The sequence below is a fragment of the Teleopsis dalmanni genome, chromosome 2 (assembly GCF_002237135.1).
Source record: "Teleopsis dalmanni isolate 2A chromosome 2, ASM223713v2, whole genome shotgun sequence".
Classification (NCBI taxonomy): domain Eukaryota; kingdom Metazoa; phylum Arthropoda; class Insecta; order Diptera; family Diopsidae; genus Teleopsis; species Teleopsis dalmanni.
This window is the reverse complement of record NC_051847.1, coordinates 206,288,926-206,305,085: the sequence shown is the minus strand read 5'-3', so window position 1 is coordinate 206,305,085 and position 16,160 is coordinate 206,288,926. Positions and strand designations below refer to the sequence as shown.

At 29.4% G+C, this 16,160-nt stretch overlaps 1 protein-coding gene across 1 annotated transcript; it reads left to right on the top strand.

Annotated features, from left to right (window-relative positions):
* Positions 1-3,986: 3,986 nt before the first annotated feature.
* On the top strand, positions 3,987-4,579 carry LOC119682851. The gene is made up of 2 exons (XM_038096376.1): positions 3,987-4,384; positions 4,438-4,579. Exons 1-2 carry the CDS (start codon positions 4,047-4,049, stop codon positions 4,439-4,441), a joined length of 342 nt encoding a protein of 113 aa, XP_037952304.1. The 5' UTR covers positions 3,987-4,046; the 3' UTR covers positions 4,442-4,579.
* Positions 4,580-16,160: the final 11,581 nt, after the last annotated feature.

The window sequence follows — 16,160 nt, the reverse complement described above, 5'->3', positions numbered from 1 at the left end:
GGGAAATTATTCCATTGAAGCCCATTTGAGCGTTTGTTATTGAGATTTTCATAAAATTGCAATCGAAATTGGTGCAATTTGTAATAATTTGAATTTTAATTCAAATACTTAAAAGTTAAGCGATTTATATTGAAATAAGCGTGTAACATCAGTATTGAGTTAAAAAGTTTTAATATTATTCAAGGCTTTTATTTTTATGCTATGCTCAATATTTCGAATAAAATTAGATACAATAAGGTTTTTACTAAAAAAAATAAACAAATATTTAATTTTTTGTTTTTTAAAAATATTATTCTAAGTAGGAAATATTTATACAACATAAGTATAAGGCTTTGTAATACTTATTTCTTATGTTAGAATTTTAAAGAACTAAATTAAAAAAATTTATATGCCTTATGTTCTTTTAACTAAATTGGTAAATAAATAAACAGTAACATTTTTTAGATGAAAATAAAAAAATGGAGATGAACCGACTATGGAACGTCGATGAAACATGCTTAAATATTCACGAATCTGCTAGGTGTAATCAAACTAGTGATAACTTGCCGCTGGAAAGGGGTTTCAAAAGGAAGAAATGCGGAGGAGAGCGCAATAAATTATACAGATGTATACATTATATAGTTCTGGATATAAAATTAAAGAAGAAACAGTTATAATTCAGTTTATAACCAAATTATTAATTTAAAATATTATTTGAACCTTATCATTAGGAGCGAAGCATATTACTAACAATATTTAAATAAAATTTAAGAAAGATTTCACAGTACTGGATCCTTTTGACTTGTCGGCATATAGATAGTAATAACTCGATTATTATTTAACGCCTAAACATTTTCAAAGTGTCGAGAATTAGAAAATAATACGCATAAATACGATTTTTTACATATGAGCACTGTTTATGATTCTAAACTGTAATAATGATAATAAGTAGCATAATTCCAAAATCAAATCATAATCAAAGCAGTGAAATCATATTACTGAAATGTGAAATTATTACTTACTTACATAGTTGGTTATTACAGACGTGAGACGAACGTCCCCAAATTGTTGGTAACGTGATCCTTCTACCGAAGACGTCCTGTACCGCATTTTGCACCTGCATGTATCGAATTTCTTCCATTCGCACGACATGACCTAGTCAGCGAAGCTGCTGAATTTTCAAGTGCTTAACTATGTCAATCCGCGACATTGACATAGCTCATACAGCTCATCGTTCTGAACCTCGTCGCGAACGAGTAAGGGACTATAGATTTATACATCCAGGAAATTGTTTGCCTACCAGATTAAAAACTGAATGTATTGTGTGTATTGTGTCTTGTCACTGTTTGAACAACATATCTTTCACTTTCATTACTATAATTTAACATCAAAAATTATTAGTAAAATATGATTTTGGCGATCAAATATCTAAATTGTGTTATATATTCGTAGTTTTCGAAAAATTAGAGGTCTGTGATACCTCCAGCGCAAACGCCAAACCATTTTATTACATTTTATAAATGCAATGGTCTCTCCGTAGTTACTTTTGGATTTTCACAGTATTTACTTCCTCAGATGCGATAATTTTATTTGTTGACTTATCCACTAAGCGAGAGATGAGCTTCATTACTGAAATAAGGTCTAGGGTTTAGCATATATACCACACATCTTGTTTTGTAAAATTTACTCACATATTTTCGTAGAGTGCAATTGTATTATGATTGACGTTTAGGTCATCCATAATCTTCTCATAATGTACAAGATGTAATTAGTATAAAATCACCATTTCTGTAGCGATTGTACAGCTACGTATATTATAATATCGCAGACTTTAAACTAAATATGACAGTTTTGTTTGACATATGTCACTGGAACGCTGTTGCTAAATCAGAACAATAAAAGGATAATCCTTTATGTTTGAATGTACTGATTGCAATGTGAATACTTTGGAATTAACTGATACTATGTGTTTGCAATGAAATAATACCTAATATAGTTTATAGATGCGTCATCGCCTGCATTTACACTTACCGTACAGTAGAGAGAAGTTTTGAAATGTTTTTAATTCTTTAAACTAGAGTCTAATATAGTAATATAGGCAAACTGTGTATCATATCTACTTATTATTTATGTTACATGTATTAAAAAATAGTTAAATAAACTACAGCTAATTTGGGCATTCATGGCTATGAAAATGTTGACATAATTAATGTCAGTTAAAAAATATTTTTTAGTAAAATTTAAAATAAAATTCTCTCATAAACTTTATAATATCAGAATGTCATAAAGTAAATTGGGAATTATGAATTTTAAATAATTGTGTATTTGATATCTTTGTGCTAGCCACTTATTTATTTTATAAATATATGATATTTGATGCTTTAAAAATATTTACTTGTTTTAATTGTGAGTGAAAAAATATTTTCAATTATTTTCACTTTGTTTTTGTTACACAGCAAAATAAAAAAAAGAAAGTACATCTAGGTAAATGTTAGAGTATGTGAAACATAGAATTGCTCAAAAATCACAATAACTGAGTTGAAAAGTTATAAAAGTTGAAAATGTGGACAAAGTGTATCTGCTTTCCCAATTTAATGATGGTGCCGTATGGACTGCAGAGTACAAACAATAAATCGTTTATGTATAACTAACTGAATGTGAGATACTCGAATGTCACAATAAAAATAAAATTCTTTGCAAAAGTAAAATGATTGTGTTTATTTTGAAAATAAATATATTTAAATAATAATCACATATATGTCTATAAACATTCTATATATTGCTTGATGAAGAATTTGTAATAACAAAAAAAATATGTTTTTTGGTGTTGACAAAAAATTTTTACTTTATTATGCCACAATTTTGATTGCATACTTTTTGGGGTATTTTATATTTTATATAATTTGTTTTTATTTATTTTTTATTATTTTTATTATTTTTATATAAAACGTATCTATTTACACAGTGTATATAATTTACATAACCAAGTGGATAAATAAATTTTTTGGTTAAAATGCTGGTAGCTTTCAGATTTAAATACGTCAAAATCAGTTTAGTCAGCAATTGTTTTTTGTGTGTCAAGAGAGTTTACTTAGTTTATCACAATTACTCCAAAAACAATATTGTATATGTATACCACAAATAATTTATTAGTTAGGTCCATCAAATTAAATCTTTTATTTTTTATTAGTTTTATGTAATTTTGCAAAATATTTAAATGTCCATTGTTTTCTCTTTTAAATAAGATTTAAACAACTTTTTCTTAGGCTTGTGCTATATCGCAGATGCAAACAGAAACAGAAACAGACATAGTAAAGTAAAGTAATATAACATGATAAACGGCCTTCTTAATTCGATATATTGAAGCAAAGATGTAGTGGCCAGCCAAGTTTATGATGTCCGTGCAGCATTAATTTTTATGCAATAACTGCTGCACACCTTCATTGATAATAATAAGTATTTTTTCGAATAACTCAATTTGATCTAAGTAGCTTGCTTCCTGACCACATTTCTGAGAAGGACGTTTCCGTGTGCTACCAAGCACACTACGCTATGAATGTGCTGCCAATTTTACTAAGCAGAACACTCTTCAAAGTGCCTTGGTACATCCGCACAAATGATATGCTAAGAGAGATTAGAATAGATCTGGTCAAAAAATATATAAGGGACAGAGCCCTGAAGCTATTCACGAAAATTGACGGTTAACCCTACTTAGCACTATCTAATCTCAGAATAATCTCTAGCCGCACGGGACGGTATGCAGATCTTAGATCAGTCATCGAATAATCACGAAGCTTTTGAGGGATACATAAATTAGTCAGTGAGAAGGGTGTGACTCTGCAGAAATGCCCCACTATCAAAGAGCAAAAGTGCCCAGATGCATAAACATTAATTAAAAAAAATCTTCAATTGATCAAATATTAACAAAGTAAGCCAATATTTAAAGAAAAAAAACAAATTAAATAAATGTTTAATATTTTTTATATAAAAATAGAAAGTATATTTGTTGTAACAATTTTTATGTGGCAGATTTTTATATTATTTCAGAAGCTAAATTCAAAATTAAAATGAAAAATCGTTTAACAAATTTGGTAGAAATATGTAAAGACCCAGTATTGAAAGCAAATTACAAAAATAATTTAATCGAAATAGAGACCGGTCGTAAAAAATTCAACAAAGCTTGTCAAAGTGAATTAATAAGTTCTTCTGCAAAGAAACTTGAAATTTTTAACCGCAGCTGGAGAAATACTTTCAGCACTGAAAATTTGAGCATTTCCAAATGGATGACACCCACAAGAGGAACTCAAATTGATGAAAATAATAGATCTATTCGACCACAGTATCAAGTTCCTGTTGAATTGGTTAAAAATTTAATGAAGTGTATTAATATCTTGAAACGGTATCGGTAAGTTTTATTGATAGATTGTTGTGGCATTGGACTTAGTTTTATTTTAATAGGTAAAAAGAAATGATAAGTCTGTAGCGGCTTTTGTGGGTTTAATTGATTATTTGCCGTTACAGGACTTCAGTCTATCTATGCAGGTAAAAAAGCGGTTCTATAGTTGTACCGTATACAGACGTGAAGAAGATAGTTTATGGGACCTAAACGATACACTTGAATTGATACTGAGAAACTAGGTATCTATAACGGCTTCTGTAGTTTTCACTGATAATCTTAAAGGACTTAAGTCTCTCTTTCGGATAATAAGAAGATCCTAGAGTTGACTAATATACAGGCTCAAAGAGGAGAGCTGAAAGAAACTAAATGACACGAAACTGATAGGACTTGAGAGATGTCTGTTTTAGTGTCGATAGGATGTACGATACGACTGTGTAGCGGTATGACTTGGCTACGTTTGGTGGTTGATATAACCTAGGTGACATTTGAATATTGGAATTGGGAATGCATATGAGATAATATTGTTTAATACCAAGTTTGTACATCTATTTAAATAAAATTATAAGTTATATATAACAGTTTTCTTGTCTTTTTTTTAATATTTCTTACATTTATTGTAACTCATTCCAATAGTGTTTTGGTTATAAAACGTTTTTTTAATTAGTGATCACGTTGTGGACCGACTTATATCAAAATAAAGCACCGACCTACAGAAATGTATAGACTCGGCCAGTCCTTTCAAGTTTGTGTGTGTACTTAATGCCACTGATTCTGGTGTCATTAGATATTAAGCACCCAATAAAGCAGCATCATCTTTTTGTTAAATTAAAAACAGAGATAATGCATTATCCTTGGAGTGTTATAAAGTAATTATTACTAAAAAAATTTAAGTTCAAGTTGTGAAGACCAGTTATTAAAGAGTAATATCTGCATATTTGGAGATTTAAGTTTTTCTAATGCTTATTTTAATTTATAGTTAAACGTAGAGATAATTAAGTACGGTGGCCTTATATAAAAGAGTCATTTGTTAATTCCAAGTTAAAAAGGATTCTAAATACTAGAATGTAGCATAGTAATAATAAAATAATAAAGTAAAATTAGCCATAATACGTTTAAAAGCGTAATTCTCTGTCAGCTCCAGTACGGGCTTCAAAGAATAACAACTGTTAAATGGTTTTAAGAGATTGCAACGTCAGATGAACTATATGCTCATATTACAACATTATTTAAATGATTATTGATACTCGATTTACCGCAAAATATTATAGAATAAATAATTCGAAGTTAACGTTGCAATAAACTATGCTTATACGCTAGCTATCAGTGGATAATACCTCTAAATAATAAATGATTATATGTAAACAGTTACAGTTAGGTCGTAAAAGCAGTTCTGTCGTAAAAGTTACTAAGTCGAAAGAAGTGGTTAGTAATAGTATCAGTCCGTTCGCAGTTGGTTGCAAAGTTTATGATACTTTCCAGCTCTTTCTGTGATAACTAACATGAACGTAAGAATTTAGTTAACAGGATTTAATGGAGCTATTATTACAGTGTATCATCTAAATAGTCACAGATACTATTGAGTAAAAATGTTACTCAAGCAAAGAAGAAGATCAACGTGAATAATTATTGTTATAAAACAACTTTATTAAAAACATATATTATTGCCATGTAGTGCCATATTAAAATTAACGCAACAATCGCTATTTACTACATAATTAATTATTACTATATATATTATCAACAAATATAAAAACTTTTCCCATTAAATTATATTTAGAAAAAACTTTACAATTTATATATTCTCATTATTTTACATATTTGCTATTTGTTTAAAGAAAAGAGGAAAAAAACATAACGAAACTTATTAAGACGTTAATTTGATTCAACTTTATACATCAGCAAAAATTATGTGGTTTTGTGTACGAGTCGGTTTTTAAGCTGAAAGTAACTTTAATTAGTATAAAATGCAAATATGAAACTTACTGTAAACCACCACAGCGAAATGCAGACAAAAGTCAAACTACACATATGTCAAAGCGTGCGTTTTGGAACACAAGGACTTGTCTGTATCCTGACACTGCAAAGAAGTTCTGTTTATGTGATTTATGAATGAATCAACTTAAAATTCCTTAATTAGTTTAAATGAAGCTTAATTAGCAATATTTTTTTTAATTTCATTTCTTAAAATCCTATTTGCGTTCAACGCAACTTTATGTGCATAACTGTTGGCTGAAACAGGAGTAAGAATTTAACATAGACAACATGGCGTATGAGTAACGTTTTTAATACCATAGCAACTGCTTTTAGTGCATTCAAATGCATTTACAGTGACTGGTGCGTACACGATTCCCATGAATTTATTTATAATTAAATCTATAAAATAATATAAAACATTTTTTCTACATTTTAGTGTAAATGGACATACATTTATTATTGCAAATATATCAAAACTTAACTTACAAAAATAAAACTAATGAGTAAATTTGTGTTCTATAGCACAAGCTATAGAATTTTTGCGTTTTATGTTCATATAATTTTCAGCAATAACAATAACAAATAAAATATATAGAGATGAAACTGAGTTCAACTAATAAAACATAAAATGGTATATGCTTCCAAACGGACAACGAAGTAACGTATTATTCGTACTTACTCTTATAGAAGCGAACCCCTTACAGCCACTTCGACACTGGTACACTGGTATGGTTATTAAAGATAATATCTGTGTAACGCACACAGGAAGACACTAGGTAACAATTTATCCTACGAATTATTATTATCGTTGAATGATATATGCTGCATGTATACCTGCTTGTGAACTGGTGTATAAATAGCTATACTGAAAAGCTGGCATTCAACTCGTGAGAACTAAACTACAAACACTCCTTGTACAGAAACAGATTACTGTGCCTTCAGAATTTGGATAAACTCACGAGCAGGCTAAGTAAAGTGCGCTTAGCTATATATAATGATAATGATAAACTGTGGCGGCATCTATTTAAAGCAAATGACAACAATAAGAATTACCATTGCTGCTGTTGATTCCATCTTTGCCATTGCTTCATCACTGCTAGTGTACTATACTGTGCTTTTGAAAGTTCTGGTACAAACACTGTACCCTTTGTTGGTGTTCACTGCCAAAATACACAGTCAGTCTATTCAATATAATTGTAGTTAGACGCTTGCTTATAAAATATACACACAGCTCTATATAAACTGAATGATACTAGTGTTTGTTCACGTGAATTCTGTTATGGGCTCATAAATTAACTTCATATCTGTAAGTATATACTTACGTACATAAATATAGATAACATTCACGATTTATATTTGTTTGTACTGATATTAAGCGGTAACTCCATTCGATCACAGTGTGGCTATTTTTGAATGTAGTTTTCGTTTAAGGAGTTGTGCTTGAGAAAGGAAAATACTTGTAGAGGAGCCTCAAGTAATAATTTTTAGTGTTTCGTCTTAAATAAGATATGAATTAAAATAGTTGAGCACATTTTAATTGAAACTAATAAGCAATACTTTTATTATAACTAATATTCCTATTATTAATTGTGGAGGTGTTTAGTTGGCAGAAATTATAATATATTAATACAGTTAGTAATATAAGCTAAAGCTTTTTGTTGATTCCATAACAAAACAAGTAATGAATTGTTATACTCGTAAAATGCACATTAATAAACTCTAGAATTTTGCTCTTCATCATATTTGGGTTGATTAAGTTTAGTCTATTTGTGGTATTCAAAATTGTGCTATTTAAAATCGATATAACATTTGGTTATTTTATTAAGAAAAGTGTCTTAAGATGTTGATAGTTAACGTTAGAATAAATAAGAACAAACTTTCTAAGGTTCGATAATCAGATATTTTATAATATAGGAAATAGTTTCTCCTGGTCCGATGATATTCTCTTGGTCTACATCTAGATCTTATCTATCTCGAACTGAAATCAACATTCTTTATTCGCAGACAAATATGACCTATCAAATTACTGGATGGTCATCCTACTGTACTTGTACAGACAAAGTAGTTCTTTAGTCTGACAGTTATCTGGAATATCGCACCAGAAACGACTTTTTTTGGCTATAAACCAGTTTTTCTTTTAGAGATCACGTTGTGAACCACCTTATCTCATAAAAAAAGTTCTAATTCACAGAAATCTTGTCAGATTACGGAATTATTGGCATTGATTCTAGGATGACTAGGCATCCAATAATGCTGTAACCTATTATTGCTTGCTAATTACTGCAAAATATCAATTTGCCAAAAATTATAAAGAAAACCTATAAGAGACTAATGGTTTGATTATTACTTGAGTATCTGTGTGAATAGTCTATAAAAAAAGTCTGTGAGATAGTCTTTTATAGGTAACCCTATCAACCACATTGGTAGTGTCACTTATAATTTATCTTATTAATTTCTTATCCTACCTTATTCTAAAAGATAAAGTTGATTAGATTACAGCACAAATCTCAACGACATGAAACTACGCTTGAAAGACAGTGGGCCATACACCTAGAGTGAGCGAAATTCTGTTATTGAGACTAAAGATTCTTACGTTAACTCCTTTAGTTTCGAAACCGTCAATGTTTTATGCGATCACTTTTGGTTCCTGTAGAGTACTTATTGAATACATTACCGAGGAATGCACAGCGGCAACACTGTTGTTTACTTGTTTTGTTTAGTAAGTTTCTTTTTGAAACTAGTACATCTTTAACGCTTTCCGCTTTGGATAGAGCATTGAACATCTTGAAATTCTATTTATCTATATATTGTTTTTCAGTGAGAGTTGAGATATATTGCCTCCAACATTAGGTTTTATTTTTAAATTTTGCTATTTTCAGGTTAAATCAATCAATAAGTACTTATTGAGATGAATAAATGTTCTTATTTCTATCAAATTTATCCATATTTGATTAAGACTTGTCATTAGCACAACTTAAAAATTACCAAGAATACCACAAAATCACATTGAATACTTTTTATAGTTTTTTACTAAAATACGTTAGCTTCAGAAATGTAACTATGGCGAAAAAAATGTCAAAAAACGAACTCAAACATAAAAAACTGTGGCAAAGAAAGCACATTACTCTTCCCGAGAATGTCGAAAAATGTAATTAAGTTCTCAGCTAACACCATTACACGGTTTACTGCTTACAAATGCACTTCAAAAAAGGAAAACAAGGATAAAAATTAAAGTTTCGTGTAGTGTAGTTTGTGTACTTATGAGAGCTTCTACTGCTACGTACATATATGAGTGTACAACATAAAATTATGGTCCATTTATTCTCATGTAAGCCATCTATGGATTTTGAAGTTGAATTAAAAGGTTAGACATATACAAAAAAATTACCTGAGTGTGAGACAGAAGGAATAATTCGCAATGTGATTATTTATAAATGACGATTTTAACTACAAGTTCATATTGTTTAATAAAATTTATAATTAAAGTAATATTAAAATTACAAATCATATTATATTGGAGTATATCCAGCACAGAGGGAGCCTTCAGAACATGATAAAGAATATCAACATTAGAAGAAATTAAAAAAAATTTGAAATAGATGGAAAAAACATTAGGATACTACTGAACTAGCGCAGCAAAGACAACAATGGATATTATTTATGGAAAATATAACTCAGAGCATTTTGTAATTTACTGCCAAAAATGGGAGAGTCGTTTTAATTTTGTAAATTTGAATGTAAAACAGATGAAGTTAGTCTAAAAGACCTTTTACAGAAAAAGTTGTTTGAAGTCAACAAGACATAAAAGATTGATATGATCAATATTTCGAAAATTTTAATAGATCAGAGATCCAAACAAAACAAGTTTTAAACCTATAAAAAATTTAAAGAAAGTGGAATATTAAAACTAAATTTCGACACCATATATTTTATAATTTTTCGAGTATATTATTAAATAGGATAAGTTCTTATTATATAGAACTGAAAAATATAAAATATATATATTCAAAATTTAAGTCTTGTATAAAACTCAATATATTTAAAATATACTAATAACGTGAAATTATTTAAAATAATGATATAAAAATATATGAAGTAATATAGTTAAAATGAATGAAAAATAAAATTATTTTATGTAATAAAAAAAGTTTAAACAATATAGAACTTTTGTTATGAATTCAATTTGAACATGTTGTATAAAGAATACAGCTTTACATTATCCCAATAATCTCCATTATTATCCAACAATAAGTGCCATTTATTAGACAAGACCCACCCACAGTATATATATAAACTCCGATAATTTTAAGTATGAACATAGATTTAAAGTTAAATATTAGTTTGATTATTGAGAAAGTGAATTTTCTTCCAAGTTTAGTTTAGAACTTAATACTTAATAAGTTTGGATATCAGTAAGATTTCAAGTAGTGTAATAAGTATTTTATGTTACTTCTAATGCATTATGTCTAGTAGATCGGGATAGTATTGGTTTCAACAATTATAGAATCGTTGAAGTTAGGATCAGATAGGTTGGAGTCACAGCCTTGTGCATTACACACCAGTTGATCTCAAATAATTGGCCGTAGTGATATCATGGATTAGCGCTGTTCGCACGCAGACCAGATGGACAGCGTACAGTCAACGCTGAAAAGCACATACAGCCGTAAAAATTAATTTAAAATTAAAAATATTAAATTTAGTTGTGATTTATTACTATTCAAAAAATTGAAAATATTTTATATTAAACATTAGCTTATAAGTTGTATTTTACTTTTGAATGATTTGGTTTTAGAAAAAGGGTAGATTTGAATTAATTAAATATTTAGGTCTAACTTTACTCGTATACTTTTGTAAATACAAATTTAAAAATTAATTATACATTTATTAACATTAATCAAACGTTCTTAATATTCTTAACTGCTACTCGTCTATGGATCACAATAACTCTCAAAGTATGCAGTGACTTTGTGACAAGTTCGCAATCCATCTTAAAATCTAATCTAATCTAAACATTAATAAAGAATTGTTATATTTACAAAGGTATTTATAGTTTTAATTTTGTTAATAACATGTAGGTACAAGCTTTATTAGTTGAATTTTTTTATAGTCAATTTTTCTTAGTTTTTGCTTTCCATTAACCAACTTTAAGAGCAGAGTAGACTTTGAAGTTCTGCAACTGATTGTTTTTAATTAAATTTTATTTATGACTTAAGTTATTATTGTATTAATTGTATTCAGTGGAACAGTATTAAGTATGTGCTATACTTATTGTCTTTTGACATTCGAAACACTAATTAATAGTTTGCAGTTACTTTCAATTAGAAACAATAGATTAAAGTTTCGAATTAATTAAATGTTTTGTATATAAATCTCTATGTTTCGTTAATCTGATTAAATAATATATTTCAGTACTTAAGTTAAGTATTTATTATTAACTGTTACCAAACTTCATGTTTTGATTGTTTGAAATTTTCAAAGAAATTTCACCGCAAGCCTTAAATCCTTAAAGCTAGCAGTCAAATTTAATATGCATAAATATCAAATCGCACAATAACAAAAATGCAATTTAAATAAATAATACAAATTACAAATAAGCTAACAAATACCGTACACACACTTCGGCATTGAATACAAAGGACAAAATCATAAAATATAATAAGTAAAAGGACTCGAGTGGGCATTCAATACAGTGACAAGCAGTAAACAAACTTCAATTGTGTGATGAACTCAAGTTCGATTTGAATTGTAGCGAAATTGATTTTGAATTAAGTGCTTTAAGTGAATTTGGCAAACATTTACATTTGCAAGGATAACAAAAGGACAATGTTGTAATTTATTTTATTTGATAATAATAACAGCAACAGCCGCAATACTAGTAACAACAATATGGACAACAACAAATATACTAATATGTACACACTGTACATTGCAATACAATACACAGACACAAACACAAACACAAATACAAATACAAATACAAACACAAACAAACAACAAATGCAGAAGGACTAAATTACTCATACGCATGCAACACACATATTACAGAGATATGGAACTATACTAATGTATGTATATGAGAATTGTTTTTGTGTTTTTTTTTCAGTTCTGTTGAAAAAGTACGAGTAATAATTGAATTGAATTATGGAACAAATTTTAGTGTGTGTTTAATGTGAGTGGTGGTGGTGGTGTGGTGTGTGGTGGTGTGGTGTGTGTTTAGATGAGCCTGTGGGTGCCTAAAATTATGCCACACAATCGTAATATTTGTAAAGCAGCAAATGGAATGAATTGAGCTAGAGAACAGAAAGAGGTTTTTGTGCAAAATTACGCAGCATTAAATTACCTTTTGGTTTCGAGTCCTTTGTGTGGTTGCGATTGTGTGGCGATTGGTATCTTCATTTTAAGCACGTGCTTTTTATTTCCATTGTTCATTTGTACTCCTTATACAATATTTTAAGTAGACTTTTTGTGATTGGGCTCATTTGAAAGTTTTGTGAATACATATATAAGTGTACTTGTAAAAGAATCTTTTAAAAAGATATGTCATTTTGAACTCTTCTGAAGTAAATCCAGTTTTTGCGTAATCTACAATAACATTAAAATGACAATAAATTCAGTTTTAGTTTTTGAAATAGATTTTGTGGATATTTTTTGATATTAAACTTAACATAGTTCTCAAAACTTTATTAGTTATAGGGTCTTAATATTTTTATAATTCAATTAAAAATTAGCTAGTCCTATCACAAGAAGATTGTTATTATTTTCACAGATGATATAGCAACTCATCTTTTAATATATGGCTTTATCAAGTCTGTAACAGAATTTAGTTACTAAACTTTTACTAACAAATGAAGAAGTTTGCTACAATTCCGATCGATATGTCATTGTCATAAGAGTAGCTATTTTTATATGATGGTGTATAGTATATCAAACGTTTAGGGATAATACCATAGAATATGATTGTTTTAGTACACACTTCAGAGAAGATCAGTGACTATTTCAATAACAAACTACTGCTTATATGGGCTTCGGGTCATAGCGGTACCCTAGGGGTTGAATTCGCTAATTGTATAACCAACAAGTGCTCTGTTGAGATACGCATGGGGCTAAAACTAATTTTCGGCATCAGTTCTGCAGTAGTCATTTGTTGAGTCAATGCTTTTATAAGCTTTGTTCGGAAAAAAAATTGACTCAAACTTCGTCACCTACTCATCTTAAGAGTCATTGTCATAAGATAGCCTATTTTTATATGAAGGTGTACAGTACATCAAACGTATAGGGATAATACCATAGTATATGATTATTTTAGGATAATCTTCAGAGAAGATCATTGATTATTCCAACAACAATCTATTTTTTATATGGGCACCGGGTGAAAGCAGTGTCGTCGGGGTTGAATTGGCTGATTGCATGACCAATAAGTGCTCTGTTGTGACACTTATAGGGCTAAAATCAATTTTCGGTATCAGTTCTGCAGTAGTCTTTTGTTGTATAAATGCTTTTTTGAACTTTGTTTAGAAAAGCAGTTGATTCAAACTTCTTCACCAACTCCTGTAAAGTGATGAAATACTTTCGGAAAGAGTGTGACAGAAAATTGACAAAATTTCACTAAAACAAAGGATTTCAAAGTTTTGATCTGGGTATAACACTGGTTATTAAACGACATAATACATGAGCAACACATAGCCATGGTAGAAATCATTACATATTCGACGTGTCAATGGTGTTTTTAAGAAGTGGAAAAATCTGAGCATAATATCAGATTGAAATTTTAATGCTGTTGAAAGGTTGATCAAACAATATACACAATATTTTTCTATTGTCAATTTTTGATTTTTTCTACATTTACACGGGTATTCTATTCCAATTAACCAAGCATAGTTCATGCATATAATTTTTTAAACTGCAGAATTCATCAAGTGTAGCAAGCACTAAAAATTAATGCACAAAAATCGATTGAGGGTGGCATTCGCCTTGAGGAAATTTACTAATGCACACTGCTATGGTTGTAGCTCTGATGATGATGCTAATCATTATGATGCTGATGTTGATGTTCGTGATGATAATGATAATCAATGATAATGATATTAAACAAATGAGCTTAAAAATTATGTACATATTCTTCTCGGAATATATCATATTAATTATCCAATGGAGCTCTATGCAGAACTTATAATATTTTACTAATTTAACTAAAAACCTCTTCAGAATCAAATAAGTTGGCTTTCACAAGTTACTGAACTGTTTGTGTACTTTAGTTCATTAAAAAAAATCACTACATTCAATTTTTTTCACCTTAACGTGTCTCTAGAAAACTTGTTAATGCAAAAACCTTCCTTCAGAGCTAAGCGCAAATTGTAGCGCAAAGTGTAGCGCACTTCAGTTCTCCGTTTAATCAATATTACACTTTTTACTGCCTGCATTGTTGTTGCTATTGACATTTATTAGATTTGAATGTTCTTGCCTTTTCGTTTTCTTGTTATTCCTGCTGTTGTTTTTCTTCTCTTTTTTGTGTTGGTTTTATTGCTATTGTTGTTGTTGTACTAACAAATTTTATATTTGTTATTGAAATGGCTTTTCTATTTGCTTCTTTCATATCTGTTGTTTGTGCTTTTTGTTATTGTTTAATAAAAGAGCGCGAAAAAAGTTTGCTTGTATGTGAAACCGACAGGCACATGCACTGAAAGAAAAAATGTAAACCGCATAAATGAATAGAATCTACATAAGTAAGTAGTAATGCCAATTGGTACAATACATTGACGGTTTAAGCAAAGGCGCAACGAATACTTATACAACCTAGTTTTTATTTGTATTTATATAAAATGTGTGACCATTTCCTTAAGTAGAGCGGAATCCGCTCTTGCATTGGTTCATACTCGTTTCGGCGATTTCCATCATAAAATTGACGCCAGGTTTGGTGCTTTTTGACTTCACTCACATTTCAATTGGCAATCGGTGCCGGCATTGCAGCGCAGCGTTTCTTTACAGCTGCACTTTTTCAAGTTGCCAACACACAACACAAGTTGTCGTAATCATTGTGTCGTTCGATGTTCCTTACTTCCTCGTAGTTTCTTGTCATGTTGTGTTGTTGTTTTTGTTGTTGTTGTTGTTGTTGCTGTAGTTGTAGTTGTAGTTGTTATTATTATAGTACGTATTTTTGTTGATGCATGTTAGTTATAGGATTTCTATTGATATCACCGTCATCACTACATGTTTACATGTATACATTTATGTGTTTGTATGTATGTGTGTAACCGTATTGATTTGCAATATTTTTTCTGTTGACATAATAAAAATAATTGGCAATAACGCTGAGAATACGAGCGAAGAGTCAAGCACAGTGAAGTACTTGGTATGTGAATGAGCGGTTTTGCTTTGCTTTACTTCGTTACGTTAATAAATCATTGATTGTGTCTATGTTAGTTTCTGTGTGTATAGTATGTCTGTGTGTAAAGGCATAGAATATCAATATGCTTTTATGTGTACGAGTATGCATCATCATTCTATGAGTGGTTATGTATGCGTCTGACATTAATTGGCCATGATTGAAGCAATATTTATTTATGAGCGAAATTTATGAGACATTAATTAGTGGTGCATTTGTATTGGTGCATTTGTATTCCTGGTTTTAAATTTCTGTTTAATATGATTAATTCAAATATTAAAAACTGTTGTTATTAGTTTGTTAAATAAAAAATATTTACAATTATCATGTTTTTTTAACATGTTTAATTTTTTTATTTGATTAAAGTCAATAAACAGCTAATTAAGTTTCATTATAAATAAAATTAAAAATTTAACTTTTCATTGA